The sequence below is a fragment of the Diabrotica undecimpunctata genome, chromosome 6 (assembly GCF_040954645.1).
Source record: "Diabrotica undecimpunctata isolate CICGRU chromosome 6, icDiaUnde3, whole genome shotgun sequence".
NCBI lineage: Eukaryota > Metazoa > Arthropoda > Insecta > Coleoptera > Chrysomelidae > Diabrotica > Diabrotica undecimpunctata.
This window is the reverse complement of record NC_092808.1, coordinates 70,522,836-70,548,140: the sequence shown is the minus strand read 5'-3', so window position 1 is coordinate 70,548,140 and position 25,305 is coordinate 70,522,836. Positions and strand designations below refer to the sequence as shown.

General features: G+C 35.6%; 4 protein-coding genes across 4 annotated transcripts; 1 reads left to right on the top strand and 3 right to left on the bottom strand.

The window, feature by feature from the left end:
* Nucleotides 1-2,340: 2,340 nt before the first annotated feature.
* Nucleotides 2,341-2,967, bottom strand: LOC140444404 (uncharacterized). The gene is made up of 2 exons (XM_072536157.1): nt 2,684-2,967; nt 2,341-2,596 (listed from the first exon to the last, which is right to left on the bottom strand). The coding sequence occupies exons 1-2, from the start codon at nt 2,965-2,967 to the stop codon at nt 2,341-2,343; spliced, it is 540 nt and encodes a 179-aa protein (XP_072392258.1).
* Nucleotides 2,968-4,805: 1,838 nt separating this feature from the next.
* Nucleotides 4,806-5,249, bottom strand: LOC140444403 (uncharacterized). The gene has a single exon (XM_072536156.1). The coding sequence runs from the start codon at nt 5,247-5,249 to the stop codon at nt 4,806-4,808; it is 444 nt and encodes a 147-aa protein (XP_072392257.1).
* A 1,497-nt stretch (nt 5,250-6,746) lies between these two features.
* On the top strand, nt 6,747-12,185 carry LOC140444402 (uncharacterized). The gene is made up of 3 exons (XM_072536154.1): nt 6,747-6,858; nt 8,610-9,789; nt 11,243-12,185. The coding sequence occupies exons 1-3, from the start codon at nt 6,747-6,749 to the stop codon at nt 12,183-12,185; spliced, it is 2,235 nt and encodes a 744-aa protein (XP_072392255.1).
* A 6,325-nt stretch (nt 12,186-18,510) lies between these two features.
* LOC140444401 (uncharacterized) lies at nt 18,511-19,226 on the bottom strand. Its single transcript, XM_072536153.1, has 2 exons — nt 19,009-19,226; nt 18,511-18,806 (listed from the first exon to the last, which is right to left on the bottom strand). Exons 1-2 carry the CDS (start codon nt 19,037-19,039, stop codon nt 18,511-18,513), a joined length of 327 nt encoding a protein of 108 aa, XP_072392254.1. The 5' UTR covers nt 19,040-19,226.
* Nucleotides 19,227-25,305: the final 6,079 nt, after the last annotated feature.

Genomic DNA, 25,305 nt, shown 5'->3' with positions numbered 1-25,305 from the left:
TATGCTAAACATTGCAATATTGTTATTTTGTACATTGCCTATTTTTTAACAAAATTTTACAACTTAAAAAGGGATCATTCCCGTGAGTTGGCTGTATATCAAACAGTTAAAAAACTCGATCATTGAAGTAAAAAACTGTTGTAATTGGTATATTTAATTAAATTCTAAAAATCCTAAAGGATTAAGTTCAAAACGTTTTCGGACTTATCAGTCCATCTTCAGTGAAATTTGTAGTACTTTTAGTAAGTAATTAATAAGTAATAGGTAAATAGTAATTTTTAATTAAATATACCAATTATTACAACAGAAGTGTTTTTTACACACACACACACACACTCGCACACACACACCGTGTAAATGTATTGAAGTATTTTTGAAAAAACAAATTTATTTAATTTTTGTTAAAGGGGTAGTAAGGGGTGAAAAATTACTAAAGTTGTAATAAATTCGTAAAAACCTAGCAGAACACTGTGGTATATCATAAATATTTTTTTTTATTCTGCTAGCTTGAACCGTAAGCCAGCAGAATCCCTCCCCTTAAGAGTGGTTTGATGGTGAAAAAATATTAGGGTGGTAATAAATTAGTGAAAAATGGGTGAAAAAATATGCCATCAACAAAAAGTTTTTTTTAAATTCTGCTAGCTTAAACCTTAAGCCTGCAGAATCGCTCCCATTAAGGGTGGTTTGGTGGTGAAAAATTATTAGGGTGGTAATAAATTAGTGAAAAATTAGTGAAAAAATAAGCCATCAACAAAAAGTTTTTTTTTTCTGAATTCTGCTAGCTTAAACCTTAAGCCAGCAGAATCGTTCCCATTAAGGGTGGTTTGGTGGTGAAAAAATATTAGGGTGGTAATAAATTAGTGAAAAATGGGTGAAAAAATATGCCATCAACAAAAAGTTTTTTTTTTTAATTCTGCTAGCTTAAACCTTAAGCCAGCAGAATCGCTCCCATTAAGGGTGGTTTGGTGGTGAAAAATTATTAGGATGGTAATAAATTAGTGAAAAATTGGTGAAAAAATATGTCATCAACAAAAAGTTTTTTTTTAATTCTGATAGCTTGAAGATTAAGCCAGCAGAATCTCTCCCCTTAAGGTTGGTTTGGTGGTGAAAAATTATTAGGGTGGTAATAAATTAGTGAAAAATGGGTGAAAAAATATTACGTAGGTTAAATTGGATTCCGCTCATGTGTCCCTCCCCGCTAGCTTAAGGGTCCTTAGCTCTTTCGAGGCGACAGACTCAGTAAAACACAGGTTGAAATAGAAATAAATCTATTAATTCTAACGTACGTACAAAAATAAAAATAAAATATATTCTATATACCCGCCTGGATCCCGCGAGAGTGAATTCCCCAGCGGACATCTGTAAAAGAAAAATTATTATTACTAACAGAAAATGAAATACGCGAATTCGATCGCACGTAGACTTATACTCGCTTCCACCATAGTCCAGCGGAAGCGCTAAACGCTTATGCAATCAAAATATTCGAATGTGCAGATCCACGTTATACTCTGAGTCGGATTTGAAGGTAACGTTCATAACAAGGCATAATTCTCACTGCGGAAGTCTTTCTGTCCGGGTTGGCTCGCAGATTCAATGCACTAGCGAGCCAAGGAGCCTTTTTTTTTGGGAGGTGGAATCTTCTAACAGACCGTCTTTGATCGGGTGTCAGCCCTTTACCCAGGTGTGTCGGATTCAATCTCTTACGCTTCACCGCGTGACGAGACCGCCTACCGACTAAACCACCCCCTCTTTCTCCGACCGACGGGCCCGGAACCGCTCTTAGCGAGCATATCTGACCCGTCAGCCTTACTCTTAACTTCCTTCTGGCACTTTTCGCGTGCATTACATGGATTTGACGGCCTCCCAGCCTCCCTCACCAGCACAAGGCTCGGTGAAGCTACCGTCCTGCTCAAACCTTATTCTGGCGAGACAGCCTGGTTGCCACCCCTTCCACATTGAAACTAACGAGTAGAACCAGTTGGCAATTAACAGTAACACCATTCATTCGTACTTTCATCACTTCAGTTCCGCATTCATACCCTCATTCACTAATTTTCGGGGTATCGGGACATCCGACGGAATTGGATGTAAAAAGTCTTTTCCCGTCCCATGTCCCGCGGCCCCGACAATGAAATAAAATAAATAAATTAATAAATAAAAATAGATAAAAAAATAAGTTAAAAGTAATAAAATAAAAGTAGATAAAATAAAAATAAAAACAACAGCTAAAATTGGTATAGATAAGATATAGTAAAAACGAAAGTAACTTAAATAAATAAAATGCAATAAAATGAGTAAATAAATAACACACATTTTTAAAACAGTAAATAAATATAGCGGTCAATCCATCTGCAGCCGCCTCTCTTTCTCTTCCTTGTGCTTTATGGTTTTTGTAACAAAGGCAATGATCAGTTCGAAATCGTGCTTGCTGGCGATGGCTTTATCGATCAGCTCGTGAGGCTCGCCTAGTGGAGATCCCAGGCTCAGCTGCAGTTCGTTTCGCCCCGTGTGGTATGCAGGGCAGTCGAAAACAACATGCTGTGCATCGTCCACCACTCCACACTCAGGACATAGATCGTCTCCGGACCTACCGATTCTGTGGGTGTATTTCCGAAACGATCCGTGCCCCGTCAGAAACTGCGTGAAGTAGTAGTTGACGCGCTGATGCCGACACCCGTACTACCTCACTACATCCGGGACCAGGGACCTCGTCCAGGCCGCCTTTTCGACTTCGGCTGCCCATTCCCTCTGCCACATCTCCAAGCTTCTGGCTCTTTCTTGTGGCCCTGAACCAACCGCCCCGTTGCCCCTCTGATACATTCGAGCTCTTTCTCTGGCCAGGATGTGCACGGGTACAGAACCAGCCACTACCTTTAAGGCAATGATAGATACAGTTCTGTACGCGCTGCACACCCTGATCAGAGGTTTCCTTTGAGCTCTAAAGAGCATGTCCTTATATTTCTTCATCTGGAGGACCTCGTGTCACACGGGGGCCCCGTATAAGATGATCGATAATATTGATTGTAACATAACTGATCTCTTCTGAGATCCGGACCCCCTATGTTTGACAATGATTTGTTCAATGCTGAGGTCCTCCCTTCCGCCTTTCGACATGCTTCTTGTATGTGCTGCCCAAAGGTAAGTCGGTCGTCGAAAGTAATACCGAGATACTTGACTGTCCTTTGGGGTCTTATTTCGGAGCATTGATATTTGAAAACCAAGTCATCCCTTTTCCTTGGTCCTCTCAGAATTATTATCTCTGTTTTGTCTACTGCTAATTTTAAGTCGTTCTTCTCGATCCACGCCGCGGTCGTGTTTATTGCTTTATTTACCTTTTCTGTTATGCCCCAATTTTTATCATCCTCAACCAATAGGGCTAGTTCGTCTGCGTATGCTATCGCTTTGACTCCTTGTCTCTGCTTGTGAATTTCTAGTACCCCATTGTATAACATGTTCCAGAGTAAGGGTCCCAGGACTGACCCCTGGGGTACTCCCGCGGTCATTTGTTTCTTTTTCTTCTTGGATATGCATACGGATCGTTCCGAAAGGTAGTCCTTTATTATATTGGACATATATTCCGGAGCCCCGCTTTCGACTACTCGGTCTACTATGAGGCAGTTTGCCAGTTTGCTGAATTAAAAGCATTTTTTATGTCCAACAGAACAAGAACCACCCATCTTTTCTTGCTTGATTTGGCCGCGTTCCTTATCCAGGTCGCGGCGTCGATTGTCGATCTGCCTTTCCTAAATCCGTACTGTTGGTTGGATAAGACTCTCTCATCTTCCAACACGCCTTCCAGCCTCTTCTTGATATGTCTTTCGTAGAACTTACCAAGGCAGTCCAGAAGGCATATTGGCCGATAAGAGGTCGGTGAATCAGGGGGTTTCCCGGGCTTTAGGAGTAGAACCAAGTTCGTCTCCTTCAAGTCCTTGGGAAACTCTTGTTTCTGCAGTAGATCATTAAATATTCTTCTGATCAAACCTGGTTCCTCAGTTGCTATTATCTTTATTGCCTCTGGTGGCAGCCCGTCAGGGCCGGAAGCTTTCCCTGTCTTCGTATCCTGACCAGCGGTTTTCACCTCTTCTTCTGTGAACTCCTCTATCAAGGTTGGGAAAACCTTGGTGAAATCTGGCATGTCCTTGGTGGGAAAGAGGAGTTCAGCTGATCTCATCCGCTGGTCTTCGTCGAGTCTATATGGGGCCATTATCTTTAAGGTCTTCATTGTGATTTTGTATGCATCACCCCATATATCCTCGTCGAGTGCTTTTATCAGGGTCTGCCACTTTTCTTTTTTCTCTTTTTTTATTGTATTATTTAATCTTTTCTTCAAATCCTTGTATGTATCTTTAAGCTCGAGGTTGCCCTGGCTTCTCGTATAATTCCTTCGAGCTCTGAGGCATCTCTCCCGTAGATCTTCTATCTCATCTGTCCACCAATGGAGGGATTTTTTTCCATGTTTCTTCTTCTCGGTAGCCAATTTTGCCACGTTTTGTAGAGCTGTTCGAAGTTGGCCGAGGTCAGAAATCTCATCTTCATTTATTTTTCTGACCTCCGATAGGTACTTGTTTTTGTTGAAATATGATTTTGCTGTACCTATCGACCGCTTTATCCCCCCTTTAACCTTTACCTCAAATTGTATATATCGGTGGTAGGTGAAGAGCTGATCGTCGAGTACATCCCACCCGTACACCTTCCTGGATAGCCCTTCGCTCGCGAATGTGATGTCAATGTGTGATTGGCTGGCCCCCCGTACGAAGGTTGGCTTATTGTTGTTCAGCACTTGGAGGCCAGCCTGGGCTATCCATTCATTCCAGTTTCCCCTTTTTGTCGTTTATGGGGGAACCCCATTGTCTGGACTTCGCATTTATGTCCCCGGCGATCAGTATTTTTTTTTCGTTTATAGCGGCACCCATTATTTCATTAACGATTGTTTCGTATCTCATCATAGGGATGTTTGGAGATACATAGCATGCCAGGAGGCTGAAATCCCTCAACCAAATGAGTAAATGATTTCCTCCCCTAACAATGCTCTGCACTCCGACATCCCTATTTTTAATGAGCACCGCTACATTTTCCCCCTCGTCTTGTATCCACCCACCGCCTGTCGTTATCTTTTTGTTAGGTTCGGGTACGATGAGCAGATCTATATTTAGCTTGCAGGCTTTTGCGTAGATGAGGTCGTGCGCTCGGCGCGCCCTGCCTACGGTCACCTGCAAAATCCTTATACCAGGTTGATCTTTGGGGTTCATTATGGTTCAGTTCCCTGAGGTCGCTTCCGCAGTGGATTCGCGTCTTATATTAAAATTAAAATTCTTATTTGCACTCATATGTATTGTGGCCATAGTGAAGGCACTTGTAGCACCTTGTTGGGGTATATCTCTCACTGATAGGACATGATTATGGAGCCTATAATTATGGAGCTGTATCTCCTCAATTCTTCAGCTATTGAGGGGCGTACGGCTACGGTCGCCACCTGCTCCCCATGTTTATTAGTTCTTAGCGTCTTTATATCAATTTCTTTTTTCGGTATTCCTGTGTACATTTTTATGGCACTTTGGAGTCGTTCCTCCGTCACCCCTGGATCCAAACCTGTTATGTTAAAAAAACATTCTTTGAGTCAGATTGCCATATTTAACTCTGTCATCCTTGTATCCATTTCTTTTCGTAATTTCTCTGCGGCCCCTTTGCCCTATAGTTTTACTAGGATATCCCCCCTTCTGTTTTTTTGAGTCTAACTTTAACCCCTATCTTTCCGATGTTAATTTTTTGGTTTATTTCCTTCAGTACTTCCGTGTACGATTTGCCCCCTGTTTTGATTAGGAGGGCTTCCTCTTGCTCGTTATTTACTCCTTTATCCATTTCTTTACCTCTTACTTGGATTTCCCATACGATGTTTTCTGCCCGGCCTACAAACTCCAGGGCTTTCCGTATCTCATCTTTATCTATCTCATTATTGATAACCACCCTTATTGTTTCAGGTGGCTCTTTCCTTTCCCTTACCCTTTTGATGGCCTTCTCGGCCATTTCGTACATACCTTGTTTTTTTGGTTTGGCCACATATGTGTAACATTCCCTTCTCTGGCTGGCTATGGAACTTCCGTTCCCGTTTTTTATATATTCTACATTTCCTTCTTCGCAGACCTCTATTAGTTCATGAACTTCCTCCCTGAGAGTACGTATCACGTCTTCTACCCCCCGCCTTTTATATCCTTTTTAGTTATTATAAGGCATTCTTTTTTAGTTATCGTCTCCTGTAAGCTCACCTGTTCCCATTTTGTCTTTTCAAATACTTTTTCTTCCCATTTCTTTTTTTGTCCGGCGCGGCAGTGCGCCCTTACCGCGCTAAGACTAAGTTACTTCGGGAGGTCGCCAGGTATCCCGAAGGGATCGTTTGTGATGCTCTAACCCTCGCATCTCTCATATCTTTGGCACGATGCCTTTCACCGTAATAGTGGGGATTTTTTATCGAGCTTTACTCCTCTAGGCTTTGTTTTTTCACGGTTGCCTCCGGACGCAGTGGCAGTCTGTATGAGCAGGCTGCTTGGAGTTTGCACGTTACTGCTGCTACCCCTGTTACGTGGGAATTGGAAACAGGACGTGTGACGGAAAAGGTGACAGGTGGGGTAAACATGTAGACTACATGTAGCCAAGGAGCCTAGAGCGTTAGCCATAAGACTTTCTTAACTCCGCCAGCCGCTCGCTTTTAACAGCCGCTCCGGACCACACCTCGTCGTCTTGTCGTGGAAATGGAAAGTGGGATCGACACTCCCACGGTTCGAACTGTTGAACGCTGTTGCTGTAGGAAGTTCAGCACATCGTTACAACAGGACGAAAATGATGAAGGAGCTAGAGCATCTTGTAATCCTAGAAAAACTGAAATATTTTTCAGAGAGTCTAAAGAACATCACAATAAAGAAAAATTTTAACGGAACAACTGCTTAGGGGATCAAAGTAAACAAATGCGTGAATTAACGTCACTATATCTCCTCGACACTGTTTAACCTGATATTAGAAGCAATAATAAGGAGGACAAACTTCGTTAATAAAAACATTATTACAGATCAATTTCAACTAATAGCATATGGAGATGATCAAGTCATTACAGCAACACAAAGAATACACTTATAAGAGAAGTTAAAGAATTAAATAAACAAGCAAAGAAAATAGAGCTCGAGATAAACCAGCACAAAACAAAATACATGGCGATAGGGAAGGACGAGACAACAACCCACAAATAAGTAATAAGACAGAACCACAAATTTAAAACTGCATCCATCTTTAGCTACTTGGGAGTAGAAGTAGCAAAACCAGAAAAGAGAGAACGGAGGAATGAATTCTAAAAGGCAAAAAAACGTATGGAATGAATAGAAACCTGTTAAAAAGCAAGACTAAGTAAGAAAACAAAGATGAATCTATACAAGATCTTAATAAGACCTGCTGTTATATATAGGATGGAAACAACGACGATTAAAAAGAAAGAAGAAAATAGCCTACTGAAATTTGAAAGAAAAAATAATAGAAACGATACTAGGGTCCAATGTAATAAGAGAGGAAGAAAAAAAAAATAAAAACAAATGCTGAAATTGATGAAGAATTAAAGAAAGAAAATATAGTCAGATACATAAAATCTCTTCGCTTAAAATGGATAGCACATATAAAGAGACGCCCACACCCAGATTTGCTGAGAAGGATAACTAACTGAACACCAGTATGGCCCAGGTGTAGAGGAACGCCTAAAAGAAGATGACTGGATAATGTAGATGATATAAGAGATGAAAAGAGATGATATAGATGATATAAAAGAACGGTATGATAATAAAGCACGTATTGTTAGTAGTTTAATTAAAAAGTTATTGAAAATTCCATCTCTAGTTAAATGCTCACCACAATCACGTAGAGGCTTTTTGACTAATATAAAGCAAACTATGCAGTCTCTCAGTAACATGCAGATTCCAGTTCAGCATTGAAATCTTATTTTAATTGAATTACTTTTAGAAAAGGTAGATTTTAACTCTCATAAGGCATTTGAGTATGAACTTGGTTCCAAGGAAATACCTACATTAGCACACCTCTTTACATTTTTAGAAAAAAGATGTAAAATCCTTGAGAAACTGCATAGCTCTAATACTCAGACTCAAAAATCTAATTATAGTAGTCATGCACATGTCACATATCTCTATAACATTGAAAATAAAGCAAATAATTTAAGATGCTTGTTTTGTTCCCAAAATCATAAAATTTATAATTGTAATAGTTTTAAAAGCTCATCTCTCCAGGAAAAACTGAAGTTTGTAAACACAAGGAGATTGTGTAGAAATTTTTTGGGAACAAGGCACTTCACTGCAAATTGTAGTTCGCAGTCAACTTGTTCCATCTGTCATGGAAGACATCACTCACTCCTTCATAAAGACAATCATGTACAGTACTCAACTGCTACACAAAGATCTCTTTCTCTAGAAGCTCACATCATCAGAAATGATAACTCTCAACATACTCGGTCTAATCCTCAAGCCTCATCGTCTCACTTAAATTAATTCTAATAGCACTAATAAATACTAGGCCCAATAATCTACATGTCTTTCAACATAATACACCCTTTAATCGACCAGGTACCTCATCTCATGATACTCAACACATTCAATCGGGTATTCAAGCTCACTCTCATTCTCACAGCTTTGATTCACAAGATGTAACTCAGTTATTCTCTGCACTCTCGCTCACAAATAAAGTAGTATTGGCTACAGCTCTTGTTACACTAGTGGACAAAGATAAAAATTTAGTACATGCTCGTGCTCTTCTTGATAATGGCAGCCAGACAAGTTTTATAACCCAAGAGTTGGTAAATAGGCTAGGTCTTCCTTCCTATAATAGACTACTTAAAATTTCTACCTTATCTCAATCTTGTTCCACCTCAAACAAGATGATAGACCTCATTATCTATCCCTTTAAAACAACACACAATGGATTTAATGTATCTTGTACTGTACTGCCAACTATAACATGTAAATTGCCACAGATAAAGATAAGCAGGTCTCACTTAAGTATACCTCATGATATAAACCTTGCAGATCATTCATTCTCAGTACCTGGTAAAATTGATATGTTGTTGGGCAATGACATATATTGTGATCTGTTAACAGATGGAATAATAAAACTTGGAAATGGCCCTATACTGCAAAATACACATCTTGGATATATTTTCCAAGGAAGACTACCTTCACAGTCAATCCCCAACTATCCCTCACACTTCTCAGACAATAACAAAAATTCTTGTTTTTCAACTCAGGTCTCTCTTTGTATCAATTCTTTGAATAACACTGAACCTCTAGATGCACTCATTCAAAGATTTTGGGAGGTTGAAGAACTCCCTGAAAGTCCCATGCTCAGTCAGGATGATGAACTTGCTGAACATATCTTTAAAACTACCACAAAATTATTACCTGAAGGTAGGTTTCAAGTAGATCTGCCACTACGCTCTTCAGCAGAGCCTACAAGACTAGGCAATTCCTTTTATTCTACAAGACAGAGGTTCTACAATCTAGAAAGGAAACTTGTAAAGGATAACACAGTTTATACTCAGTATAAGGACTTCATACAAGAATATCTCTCTCTTGGTCATGCAAAGGTGGTACCCCTCACACTCACAAACCCATTGTCAGATAATAAATACTTTATCCCACACCATTGTATTATTCGTGAGGAAAAGCTCACAAATAAATTACGTGTTGTGTTTGATTGTTCCATGAAAACAAGCTCCAGTGTCTCACTCAATGATATTATGTTGAAGGGGTATAAAACTCAACCAGAAATAATTGATACTCTCATACATTTTAGAACATTTTTATATGTTTTACCTCTGATCTCAGGCACATGTACAGGCAAATCCTCATAAACCCCACTCAAAGGTATCTCCTAAATATTCTCTGGCGAAATTCCCCTCAAGATGAGTTGAAATGCATCCAGTTGAATACTGTAACCTATGGTACTAACTATGGCAACTTTCTAAGCTGTAGATGTCTGATAGAGTTAGCTCGCACTCATCAAGAATCGTATCCTCTTGCAAGTGATGCTATCCTCAATGCATGCTACATAGATGACGTATGTTGTATGTTGCTGATGACCCAACAAATCTCTTAAAGGCTTATTTTGAAATCACAGAATTATTGAACAAGGTAGGAATATCAGTACACAAATGGTGTTCTAACTCTCAAACATTTTTGGAAAATGTTTCCTCTCATTCTCATGATTCCAATTATGTTATAGCTCCAGAAAATGGTAATAGCAAGGTATTAGGACTCTATTGGAATGCCAATTCAGATGTATTCTCAATTTCTGTACCTCGGTTCTCACAAGAATCACTCATTAAAACCACCTATACTAAAAGAGAAGTTCTTTCGCTGATAGCTCAAATTTTTTACCCTGAGGTCTCATTGCTCCGGTAGTAATTATTGCAAAATTAATAATGAGAAAAATTTGGCTTGCAAAAATTGATTGGGATGACCATCTTAGCTCTGAAATTTTGAAAGAATGGCTCAAATTCATTCAAGGTTTATCTTGCTTGCAGTCACTTAAAATTCCTCGATGTCTCTTCAAAAATAAAAATGTTAGAAAAATTGAAATTCATGGCTTCTCAGATGCTAGCATAGATGCATATGCTCCATGTGTATACATTCGTGTTATTTATGACTCCAACACTTTCTCTTGTGCTCTTATCGCCTCTAAAAGCTCCACTCAAAATTGTCAGCCTTCCCAGACTCGAACTCATGGGTGCTGTTATATGCTCAAAACTCACCCAACGAATTGTTAGTATCCTCAAAATCAGAATCCCACAGATTGATTCTATAAATTTGTGGAGTGACTCAGAGATTGTTCTCGCTTGGTTAAAATCACCCCCTTCACGGTGGACTCCCTTTGTTGCCAATAGAGTTGCAACAATACAACAAAACTCAGAATTTATCTGGAGGTATGTTAAATCCAAGGAAAATCCTGCAGATATTCTGTCTCGAGGTATATCACCGTTAGAACCGAACAGTACATTCTGGTTTAATGGTCCACATTTTCTATCCCAAGTTGATTTAGATCTTACCCTCTTCAACTCAAAAAACAAAATTAATCACGTTCCAGAGGAAAGAAAATCTCAGATTGTACATCATGTTCAAGTCTCTCCCTGGTTCCTAGATGAATTCATTTAACCATTCTCTTCATTTACAAATCTACAAAGAGTGATTGCTTATTGCTTAAGATTTGCTCATAATACCAGGAAACCACCAGAAAAATTCTCCAACAATCTTTCTGTAAATGAACTCAAATCAGCTGAACTCAAAATTGTCAAACTCATACAAGATGACTCATTTTCACAAGAAATTTCCCTTCTCAAAACTAAAAGGCCAATTACAAATAAATCCCTTTTGTCCATGGACCCCTTTCTGGATGAACATGAAATGTTGAGAATTGGTGGAAGGTTAAAATATGCCTCTGTACCATTTGACCAAAAGTATCCTCTTCTCTTGCCTTCTAAGAATCAACTAGTGAAACTCATGCTAAGGAGGGAGCATATTAGATTGTGTCATGCTGGTCCACAATGTACACTTTCCAACTTCAGACTAAAATATTGGCCGCTTGATGCTCTGCGGGAGATCAAAAGAATTATCAACAGTTGTAAAATATGTTTTCGTTTTAAGGCTCAAACAGCATCTCAGCTGATGGCAGACTTGCCAAGAGAACGTCTAGTGTGTTCGCAAGCATTTACAACTGTTGGAACAGACCTAGGTGGACCATACAATCTCAAAACTTCCAAACTTCGTAAGGCTCCTATAACCAAATGTTATATTGTTGTGTTTTTTATCTGTATGGTCACTCGAGCATACCATCTGGAACTTGTCTCCAATCTCACCACAAAATCATTTCTGCTCACCATCAAGCGTTTTATCAGTAGACGTGGCAATCCCTCTGCCATATTTTCTAATAATGCAACCAACTTTCTTGGCTCCAAAAATCAATTAAGAGAATTTGCACAATTCTTGCGGAACCAAGATACTCAAAATTCAATAGAATTTTCTCACTTAGATTACATGGAAATTTATACCTTCTCACTCTCCACATCATGGTGGGATATGGGAAAGTGCAATAAAAAGTGCAAAGTACCATCTCCACAGGCTTATTGGCAACCTAACACTCACTTTTGAAGAATTCTCCACTGTATTAGCCCAGATAGAGGCTGTTCTCAATTCTCGTCCCCTCTATGCTATGTCCAATCAGCCTGGAGATCTCTCTGTACTCACCCCTGGTCACTTTCTGATAGGCAAACCACTCACCTCTTTCCCGGAATCCGATGTAAGTGAAATTTCCTCCTCTAGACTAAATCTCTGGGAAAATTGCAAAAAAATCCAACAACTTTTCTGGAAAAGATGGAGCACAGATTACTTAAATAGATTGCAAAGCCGTCCCAAATGGCTCACCTCAAATAAAGTTATTAAAGTAAATGATCTTGTCTTGTTGAAGGAAGATAATACACCTCCCTTATATTGGCCACTTGCCAGAGTGATTGAGGTCTTCCATGGCAATAATGGCAAGGTTCGTGTTGTTAATATCAAAACGAAGGATGGAACTTTCACACATCCTATCACAAAATTGTGTCCATTGCCAGAAGAGTATTCTGTGTAAATATTAGGTAAATGTTACAGTGTATTGTAAAATGTGTTAATTAGCTACTAAGTATAATAATTTTTAGGAAATCAGTGAAATTACCCATGTATTCTATGTTTAGTTGATAGTTTATTGTTAAGTCTGCTCTAGAATTAGTAATAGAGTAGAATTCATCTTATGTTAATCTAGTAACTTTGCTCTTGTTGTTGTCTCTTGTTGTTTTATCTTGTTATGTCGTTAACTATTTTATTATTTGAAGCAATGCTTCAAGGCCCGGGAGTATGTTGGAAAACCAACTAATTTTTCACTACTCAAATTTAACCTTACGCCGCCTCTGTAGTGTGAATATCAACTATCTATTAGTAAAAAAGACCAGACGATAGTCAGCATATTTGACACCTCTTCTGCCCGCACACCTCTCGTCCCTTTGCCCTCTCTAGTAATATAAAGTCAGTCTCATTAAGTTTGTCAATCATATAAGTCGCTAAAGAAGTGCCTCTCTCCTCGTCTCTCTCACCCGTGCCACACAACAAGGGCAAATAAGTTAGTTTTAGTTTAGTGATAAGTATTTAAGTTTGTAAAGCGTTACCGTAAAGATTGTGGAAGCAAATAAACCGCTAATTAAAAGTGTTGCGTATAATTTTCACCCCCACAAGAGGCCTAATTAACGAATCAGCTACCTATTCTAACAAATCCTGTAACAAAAACTAGACAGGTCGCCACGAGGGTTTGGTGCGCTACGGGCACGATAGAAATAACTCCATCGTTTCCCTTTACAAATCTTTTATAATAATATAGTCATAAAGAATTACCTCGAGCGTTGTTATCTCTGCTGCCCCAGCCTAAGTGTGAGAGTTCGAATCGCTTCCGATAATAAGTTCTACCTTCTGACTTAGACAATGGTTTTAGGCCAGTAATACAATTCTAAAATCCTAGAAAGGGTTTTAAAGACACCTAAATGAGCAGCTCTAATGTCATTATGATACATTTGCAAAATTTGCTTCTTATGTGGAGAAGGAACAAAAATTTTCCATTCTGGAGAAGAATCAGAAAACTTTGAGCTAGAAAAAACATGTTTTTAAAGAACCTTATAAGTTGAGTTGTGATTGCTAAATGTCAGAAATATTTTCAGAACTAATAATAGTATTTACTAGACAAGTAGATAAATCTGTAGCCTTAAATGAAAAATTTGAGAAATCCAAAGAAAGTTGGAACAAATTAATAAAATACATACCTAATATCATTTTATGTGAAATAGAAGGAACTATTAACACTTTAAGTGATTGAGTTTTACTCAATAAAGTAACAGGAAACCAAACATATCCTAAAGTACTCTGATTGTTTCCATCAGCAGTAGTGAGTTGAACTGAGACATCATAAGTAAGTGCTAAATTAAGCTTTTTACGTTACATACTATTTTATGTTTCTTTTATGATTCTATATAAGGTTTATTTGTTTAAAAAAAATCTAAATTTTTGTTCATAGCATTTATGGCTGTTTGTTTCAATAGACCAAAAATGTTATCAAAATTATCCTTTAATAGATTATTCTTTACATATCTTGTATTTTATTATCAAAATCACTGATTTCCCCAGTTCTCCCATATCTAGACACTACAGAAAAATACATGATGCATTTTTTTATTAACTTTATATTTGACTCCATTTTATAATGACCGGTAAAAAATACCGGGGCTCTGTTGTTACGTGGTAATAATGAAATCTCTGTAGTTAAGGCTTAAATGACATTTTTAGGACGGATGTATAAACAAAGCAATCAATGTAACTTGTAGTATGTGTCCTGAGGCGACACTAGCCGACAGTGTATTAAATGAATATGTAAAAATTTTATTTATTGTTACTTGTACAGTAGAAACATCGATATATTGGGTTTGAAGTGTAATATACCCTGAAAATTGTGTTAAAACATTGTACAACAATTGTATGTACGAAATGATTTTACAAATATTTTAGAAGTTTATGTAGGCAAGCATCAATAGATATACCTAATAAAATTAGGATAAAGTGAAATATAGATAAGGCTCTATACCTATGTTACAAATTAACATTAGTTACCTAAAAATTAAATGAAAGAAGATATGTGTATGAAGCTGTGTGGTTTATTATTGAAGACAGAGAGGTAAACTGTCTCGTGTGTAGATAATGTTGAAAATTTGGAAATTGGCTTAGTGGATGATTGGGAGATAGAAGATTTGTACAGTTAACCCTCTAACAATCTAACCCTTTGATAGTTTAACTCTCAGTCACCAATAATAAACAATTCAGCATCATGCACATAACTCCATCTAATTTTTAGTTACCAAATGTTAATTAAAAACATATGAAGCCGTATAAATCTTTTAGTTTTCTTGGTTACATTAAATATATGCATTAACGTTGTCCTACTTATAATCCAAATTTTTTTTAAGTCATTTCATCTATATAATTGTTCTACAATTTTCTAACACATTCTTTTAAGATACATTACACATTAACCTCATATTACAATACAATTTTTCAGTTCGTTTTCTTGAGTTGGTTTCTATATTCTACACTATCCACACACGAGACAGTTCACCCCTGTCTTTAATAATAATTAACAACTCAGCAACATAGACATATTTTCCATTTATGTTTTAGGTACCAAATGTTAATTTGGAATATATAGAGCATTATCTATATTTTACTTTATCCTAGTTTTATTAGGTAAAACTATTGGTGCTTGTCTACTTAAATTTTAAAGTCATTCCATACATATTGTTAAAGACTGTTTTACAATATTTTAACACAATTCTCGGAGTATATCACACTTCAACCGCAACATATTAATACAAGCTGTACAAGTAACATACCCAACTGTACAAGTAACAAAAAATAAAATTTTAACATATTCATTTAACCCACATTGTTGGCTAGTGTCACATTGACTTCTTTGTTTATACACTCGTCCTAAAAACGTCATTTAAATCAGTTAATATCAAATTTTATATCATTTAAGACGTTTTTACCCACACATTTAGTTTCTTCACTGATGCACACCTGGTGAGTATTCAACCACATCGCTTTCACCTTAGTCAAAATTTAATCTAGGCGATTTAATTCACTAAAGTGGTAAAACTTATTCTAGATAAATGATATTCTACGTAAATGGTATTCTAGGCACTGATGATGGACTTGTAAGTCCGAAAACGTTTTGTGATGTAGCTCGAAAGGGTCTTTTTAATTTATATCTTTTATAAAGGATTTTAAATAAAACTTAAATAAATTTCGAACGATTTTTGTATTTTTTTATGATTTTCATGATATCAATATAATTTCCATTGTTAGATGCTAATTTTCAAAACCTATTGCATGAGATTTCGGTTTTGAGTTTTGGCAACAAATGTGAGGCATTTAAAATATGTCTAAAAACGCTGAATTTAAACTTTCACATTAGAAACCATTTAAAACTGCTTCATTTCGATTACCTACACAAGAACGTTTTTTGAAACTACACCACTTCAGCCACAAATTCGTTCACTTCAAAATCGTTGTTTTTGAGACACAAAAAGTGTTGCAAAATATTTTTGTTCAAAATTATCTCAGCTATATTTTTTATCTGAAACGTTTTTCTACGGCGTACAGATTCTTGATAAATCTATTTTTTACATTTTCCCCTCCGCGAGAGTGGTTTTATTGGAAAACCAGGGTAAAAATTTTGGAATCTGTTTGGGGTGTAAAAATGTACACTCTCGGCAAAATTTAGCTTGTTAGTATGAATTTTAGAGATCTGACGACTACCACAGTTTTATTTTTATTGTCTTAATTAATAAAAAGAGAAACTAATATACCCGCGTACTAGTATAGAACGGTCATTTTATGAAACCACATAAAATTTCATGTTTTGGGCAGCATTTTTTAGTTTCTTCTTAAATTGTGTCAGTTATATTTTGATGATAAAAACGAGTTAAAGAACATTGCTACTTTTCATTTATTTTCTTTAACGTTTTTCTAATTTTTTGTTTCAAGTTCAATGAGAGATCCTTTAATACTTATGATATAAATTTGTTTATATTTTCCAAAGTAAGTTGTGAAAAGGATGTAGACAAAACAAGAGGCCTATGTAGGTACTGTCTTCGTTGAATAAAGGATTGATGATAAAAATATATTATTAAAATAAAATCTTAACTACAGTCTGTCCCAAACCGTTCTTTCAGTGCGTCGCTAATTTTGACGTCATATCCTCCTGAGACCTGAGCTGATTCTTTTTGTTTTTTTTTTGATTAAATAGTAAAATTCGTATGATGTTGATTATAAAAACACATGTAAATTTTTCTAAATTTTTATTTTGTTGTTAAATATGAAAAAAATTATGTCCATTCAAAAGGACATCAGGATCGCATCAATACAAAATTATTATAAATGAAACTGTTTAAAGCAATTGTTATTTCCCGTTAAACATAAAAATATGTCACATGATTCACAATAAACTTTTGTTTTACCCTTGCAACCTGGAAGCTTGCATCTAACAGAATTTTTTAACTCGGATGCCATTGCAGGAATGTATTGTATCTTTCTTTTAGTAGAAGTTTGAAGTGATGGTCTAGGATTGGAACTGTTTCTAGTTACTAATGTTGAAGTGTTCCCAAAATCAGAAATTTCAGAAATGTTGTCTTTAAGGAGCAACTCGGAAACAGCTATTTTAAATTCCAGGAACTTCATAACGGTTTTATTAGCATCACCAAGTTGCTTATAGTCATCTCTGTATAGAATCCAAGAATTGGCAATCGCAAGATCAAATAAGTGAAAAATGGTTTTGACTGTCCATTTTTTACTTTTAGCTCCCATTCTATAATAACTTATTATCCTGTCAATTAAATTTATTCCCCCCATGCATTCATTATACTTTTTAACAATGTTTGGTCTAGGTACCTCAATATATCGGGAGTCCTTTTTTGACCACCGCTTACATTCATCTGAAGGTTCTATTTGCAATGCAGTTGACGCTAGCATAACTGATTTCATATCATACCATTGGACTATGTTAATTTTTCCATCAGCTCTTACATCCTGCTCAGATGAACCACGACCCAATCGAGTCATCACCTTATCCGATGTTACATGAACTGCTTTGGGTATTCTGGATCTCATTATTGTACCAGTTAAAAAAATATTTTTGTTTAACATGTACTCAAGTAAAGGTAAGGTGGTGAAATATCTATCGATGAACACATGTGTTCCTTCTAATAACGTTGTAGATAACTTAATAACTGCGGATGGACCAACACATCATTCTGCAGAAATGTATTTTTCCCTTGATAAATATCGAAGTCTAATATTAATCCTTTGGGAGTGGCACAGACAAAATTTTTTAATCCTTCTGGGTTAGGTTTACCTCGAACAAATTGTTTCATGTTACACACGCCCGTAAAAGGTATCATTTGTTCGTCCACAGCAACCTCATTGTATCTTGGAAGTGTCAAGCAACCTCTTCGTATTCTGTCAACTAAAGGCCGGATCTTAAATAATTTGTCAGCATTTCTTTGATCTTGAGGCACATCAGCGTCAATAACTACTTTTAAGTTGCTCCTGATTTGAAAATATCTATCACGAGTCATGGCTTGTGCAATGCTGTTGACTTTTGTTGTCTTAGCCCAAAACATTCTAATTTGTGGATAATTCAGACAGGACATTAGAATAGATATTCCAAAAAATTTTTTCACCTCCGTTAGAGTAACGTTCAAAGGTTTTCCTTTTTCTTGCAAAAATTTAATATTTGTACAATTACAAATATTCTCAAAATCTGAATCATCAAAATACATACCGACATAGTTTTCAACTTTCCAATTTTGCCTCTCGTAGACTGTATCGACAATTCCAGTAAAGTCTATATGCTGAGGGACAAAAACACCCATTTTTCTCCATGTATTTCGGTTCTCCTTTTTTTTCGTTCACTGAGTGGCACGTTATCTAATTCATCTTCGGGTGGCATTTCTGTATCTTGTTCATCATCTGTATGTTGGGCCGAATCTGATTGCTGAGGCTGATACGATTCTTCATTTGGATCAAAGCCGTCATCAGAGTTTTCAGAATCTGAAACGTCTATATCTGAATTTTCCAGGCATTCAAGAAGTCTTTCAATGTCAACTTCGGGTCTTAAATATTTTTTATTACCAAACACAGCTGAAACAAAAAAGTCTAATATAATATTTTATGTATGCCTAAGGACCTGACGTCCATGAAAAAGGACATCCCCGTTTTAGATAAAAAACAATTTAAAAATGGTTTGATAAGACAACTACATCGCATGAATGCATTTATAATATCCTAAGTTATTAGACTAAGCAACATTTAGGTTAAGAATCTAATAAAATTAGCTACTTACCATCAATTGTTTTTCTATAACTGCCCGCCATTTTTGTCACTTGAGATTAACAGGTTAACTAAGTTATAATGTGGTCACAGTAATACGGCGCGCTGTTGTCAGGGTCACTTGTATATACACTACGATGGACCGTGGGACTCGGCGCTGTAAATTTAGTTCTTTCCAAAAAAATATATAAAACGTAAATGTCCATTTAATTGGACATCAGGTCTCAGGAGGATATAGGATTTTAAGAAAGTCGAGAATTATTGCATGACATTTTAGTTAAATTTGACAGTTGCAGGATCGTAATCTCTCTTTTTCTAATTGAAAATAATTTAATAATTTTAATATTAGTCTTTGTTCTTTCTCGATATATCTCGTCATATTTAAAATATTTTTATGACAATAAATACAAAATTAAACTTTCACTGTAAAATGTCTGATAATACTAACCTGGAATGACAATTATCATTTTATCAGTTGACATTGTGAAAGTACTGTCAAGATCGAGACAATCTGCGTCAAATTATATTTATGCGCATCATTGATTGGATATCTATTTAGCGTATTCTAAACCCCAACCAATTATACATACGTAAGTAAAATTAGCTTTACGATAAATAATTTTCTAAGTTATATGTATAATAATCACAGACTTACGTTTTTTTCTGTCACTTCCAGCTTAATGTGTTAGAGAGAATTCGATCAACTATGACGCACTGAAAGAAGGGTTTGGGATGAACTATATCCATACTACGTTGAGTCTTAAAGTAGGATATATCGTGATCTCCAAAAAATATATAATAAAAACTATATCTTAGAAAAAAATAATGTTTAAGGGCAATACACACTGATAGATAGTTCTAAACATCTAAATTAATAAACATATAAATACATCTAAACATTCTAAACATCTAAATGAACTAAATTAATATACAATCCTTAAATCACAGGATAAATTATTGTATATTTTCATTAAAATTTGCTGTAGCATACTAAAGTTTCTACCTCCACCTTAACCTATATTTATTAAAGCATAGTATATTCCCAACAAATACCCGACATCTACGTAACACTATTTTGTCCTGACCGGATGCTTATTCTGTGGTCGGAGAAAATGCAGACATAAAAGGAAATACCTTCCTAGCACAGTCACTCATATACTCATATACAACACACACGGGAGCATGTGCATATTTTTATAATGGCTGTCTGCTATACCTATTAATTGCGATCAGTGGCACACATGGACGGGGATAATAATTTTCCTACTAGGGATAACTTTAATGTCATTATTAGCTATTATTCTTAAATGTATATATTCGTTTAATAAAATTAGCTTCAGATTATTGTTTCTAAGAATACCTATCAGAACTCTGTAGCTGACGTAATCCTTCAGCGAAAATTTAAACACAAACGAACAACATCTAATTAAAGATTAAAACTACGTAGATATTTTCAGTGTCAGATTTAACAGAATTAAAAGAAGAAGAATATGTACCGATTAAAGAACTACATTTTACACGCAAAATATAAACAAGGAGGCATTATCAACATATCTCACCTCAAACTAGTAAATAATGAAAGATTAAAAAATAATAAAAAAAGTTAACAAAACTTAAGATGCAAAATATAAAACTGTTCTTTAAAAATTCTTTGCTTTGTGGATCATTTGGTTTTTGACGTGACAACGTCTTAAATTAGGTTGTGGCTCGGAGTTACTCATGAAAAAGTGTAACGCCCGCTCACGTCTGTTACGATGAGTCACCGAACGAGAGAGAGGCCCGCCGGACCGGCGAATGCCTTGCGTCTCTCTCCCACTCAAACATGATCGGTCCGCTGCGCGCGCAGCACTAGAGAATTAGGCGCGTTGAATCGGTGCGTGCTTGTGTCTCTGTCTTTCTCGAGCGTTCTTGGCGTTGGAAAACCGAGAAAGCGTCATAATACAAGTTCAAACGTGTGGTTAAAGTATCGTCAGCTGTGTCTGTAGTGAAAATGTGGAATGCTTAGATTCGTCATTTACAACAACTACAACAATAAAGGTAAATAATTGTACACTAATATTTCATTATCGTAAACTATGATTGATTGATTAATTGTTAGATTGACACAAAAGTTGAGAAACTTAGGTTATGTCATACTATTGACAAATGTTGATAGTGTTAAGTAAATTATTAGTTTAAATCACTCTGCAATCAATCGTAATTCAGTCGATTGAGAAGAAACAGCGTGTTTCAACTGCAAACAACTATTGTGCAATTTAATAATATTCATATTAATAAATATTCTACAGAGAAAAAGACGTTGTCACGTAAAATCTTCGCCCGTAAAACCGACTTTACAGGCAACCGATTTTTTTATTGTTAGGTACACTGTCGTCCTGTAATGTTGATTTCACCAATTTAATAAGCGAACACAAAATTATACCATGGTAGGTTACCAAAATCAGGCTAGGGTCTTGGAAGTCTTACAGGGAAGAGTATAAAATCAGGAAAGTTAAAATTGTTTGCAATGAGGATTTTAAGCATTACATGAAGAACCAGGCTGGAAAACTGGAAATTATGCTGGAGAAGATGTGTTAGAAATAGCAACAACATTGGATATGAGACTTGTTAACATATTTTTTAATAAGAAAAAAAGTTTACTTATCACATACAAAACCACTCCCAAATAGATTATTTCATGATTAAAAAAGAAGATTTACTTGAATGTAAGAACTACTAGATCGTTAGTAAAACTAGCCAACAACAAATATATTTAAGATAGCCCAACATAGAATAGAATAAAGTAAGGAAATAATTGTAATTAGATTAGATGTATCTGAAACGAAAATAATAAAATATTCATTTACAAAAAGGATGTCAAAAAACGTTAGAAAATACTTTGGCAGTTTATTTAGCAAATAATTTGACAGAAAACCAGTTGAGTAACGGAATATTTACTAAAATATTAAACGATGAAGTTGCTCAAATACTTCAAAAAAATTAGCAGCTTTAGAGAAGACAGAAGCAAGTTGGTTAATAGGTTTGTATATTAGAATTATAGAAGTGAGACAAATGCCAGACGAATGAAGAAGCAATTTATCAGTACCTAGTAACAAGAAAGATGTTTAAAAATGCATAAACTACAGATCCATAAAATTACTTAATCACACCATGAAAATATAAGAAAGAGTAATTTATAGGCGGATATGTGAAAAAAATATTCGAAAATCAGTTTAGATTTATGCGGAGCTATAGCCAACACCAGGCGCAATTTTCAATATAGGCGGCTGATGAAAAAATAAAGTAAAAAATAAACAAATGCTCATATTGCATTCATTGATCCTAACAAAGCATGTGATACTTTATAAGGAAAGAGTTCCCGGTAAATTTATAAAGATTATAGTCTACAAGTTCTAGTACATGGAAGATTTTTAATGGAATATTTGACCCATCATGAACTACATAAATAACTTAATACTAAAATATGTATAACAACTATATAAAAACTTATAATTTATAATAATATAATGACAACTTTAGAAACAATGCCGTTAATTCTTATCGGTACATGTTGGTCACAGGTAAGAGAATCTTACCAGTCAAGGGGTAAGTTTTATTTGTCCAAACATTTTTGTACGGCATTTATAACTTAAGTAGGTAATAGAAAAATAATGACCTGCTACCTAATGGCGTACAAAAGTATTGGTACCAGGAGCAGGGAAAATTTTTTATTTTCGGAAAACTTTTTCCCCATTTTCGGTAATTTGACAGAGTACGGCATTCATACACAAAGTTTCGAATCGGTGTATAGATTTATTTTTTGTAACGCCGTACATTTTGACTGGGACAGGGGTGAGAAATCTAGGGAGCAATCCTTACTTTGAACCCCCATGCTTTCTGTACTTCCATGTATAAGGAAATAAGAACTTATGTTGGGACAATTGTGTGAGAGATCTTGTAATTTCATATGAGAATAGTATTAGTTCAGGATGCAGTCCTTATTTATTCTTAAGTTTAACATAGAGTTTTGCATATTAAGTTGAAATCTCGTTAAGAGCTGGCTTAAGTTGGGAGAGATTTCTTTTAAGTGAAGAGTTACATTTGAAAACAAAAATCTAAATTAGATAATATAAGTTTTTTATTATCACAATAGAGGACCACATCTTAAAAAAATGTACAAACAATTCAGCAATATTTATAATTGAAAAAAAACCTTCCCAAAAACTTAAATTGTATACTTAAGAAGGAAAGAAAAATCCATGGAAAATGTAATGTTCATTAAAATAAGTATAGACCTTCGATTTGACTATATTCTATGCTTTTAATGACTTTATGTCAATGAGAGGAAAATATTGTTCTTTTTGCGTCTCTCGCAATAGGCAACAATATAATACATATAATAATATATAATAACTGAATAAACTCAAATAACAAAGTAATTCATATTCTTGGTAATAAAATGCAATAAACAAATTAAATAAATTTTATCGATCTTTGAGGAAACTCAAATATGTTAAAAGTGTTATAAACCTCATAAAAATTTCATTCTTAAAATGTTTGTAAATTTGTTTTTACTTCTCTATACCTGAGGGATACGTCTATGACAGCACATGCGAATGCTTTTATTTTGAGAGTTTTGAGAGAGTGGCTGGTAACACGAAGTATAGACAGATGCAATGCGGAGCAGATCGCAGAGGTGAGGTTAGCACATGTGCACGTGTCGGCGCGTCTTCCGCCTACTATTTTACTAATAGTGGCATCAAATTTTCGGAGCTACCTGCCCTCTTGTAGACTGTAAAATGCGAAAAGAGTCCCTTTTAACAAGGTTGTATTTTCAAATTACTGCAATAAATAGATCAAAAAATTACACCTCAGGGATATTTACATTGACAGAATTATTTTGGACTTCTGATTACATTATTGGAGGTGCTTTTATATGTTAAATGTTATTAGGTACATAAAATACACCCATGAACAAAAATATTGAATATTTTGGACATTTTTTTTGTAAAGTAAATATTGTCAATCAACTCATTTATTGTGAAGAAGTGTTTATTTTAACAATGTTTAATAAAGAATTTTAATTTTTTATGCGGAAAAAATACCGAAAAAAATAATATATAATGTTAGGCAAATATGGTTATTTTACTCTAAACTTAAATGCTAATTTAAATTGCTTAAACAAGTTTTGAATTAAAACAAGTGCGTGATCAGTAGCGAGTATTCCTCCCTCTAGTTCTTATTACTGCTTGCATCCTTATCGACGTGCTTCCAAATAAATTTTGTTCATATCCTTGTGAAATTGCATTCCATTCATGCTGTGCATTAAGCCTAAGCTGCTCTATCGTATTTGGAACGGAATTTCTTTGTCGCATGCGGCGTTTTAGCTGATACCACGTGTGTTTTATTGGATGTAAACCCACTCTAAATGGTGGCTATCCCAATCTATGAATTTGGACCTCATCAAGATAGTTACTCACTGCGGCAGTGGTATGTTGTCGAGTATTATCGCGCATTATGCATAAGTGTGGCGTGTCCCTCTCAAGTAATATCCCCCAATAGCATTATGCCACCACCTCCAAAACTAGATAAAAACTAGATAATCACTAGATAAAAACCCTAGACTTAAAATATAAAAAGAAAGCGATAAACTAGTACATAATTTACTTAATATAAATTTTATTGACGAACCCACCAAAAAACAACTAACGAAATGTAATAGTAACGCTCCAAAATTTTATGCATTACCAAAAATGCACAAACTGCAAAATTGGCAATATGCAAAAATGCATATTGCCAATTTTGTAAAATACATTCTAACTGCATCATATAACTTCGATAACGGACTCATATACATATACACAATGGTCCTATATAAAGGACTCATTCGACATAAAAACAGCATTTAATGGAATGAATGGATTACAACTGCCTAACGATTACTTTCTTGTAAGTTTTGCTATCGTTTCAATTTTTATTGATATCTATCTAGACGCTTGCCCTAGATCAACACACACCCTAGTCCGACATAAGTAAACATTGCAAAATCGATAAAGATAACTTTTTAGCACTAGTCAGTGTTGGGAGTTGAGAATGGAAGGTTGTCTGAGTTCTATTCTGGCCTCATATGTTACGAATATCTTCTAGATATAGTCATTCAGAATAATCTTTCAATAGAAATCAGTCGACGATATCAACACTCATCGACACTCAAATTTCTAATAAGTCCTACCAAAAGATATGGTAAATAAATTGTTATACATGTTTAACGATTTCAACCGACATATCCAATTTACAGTTGAAACAGAATACAGACATCAATCAGTCCCAT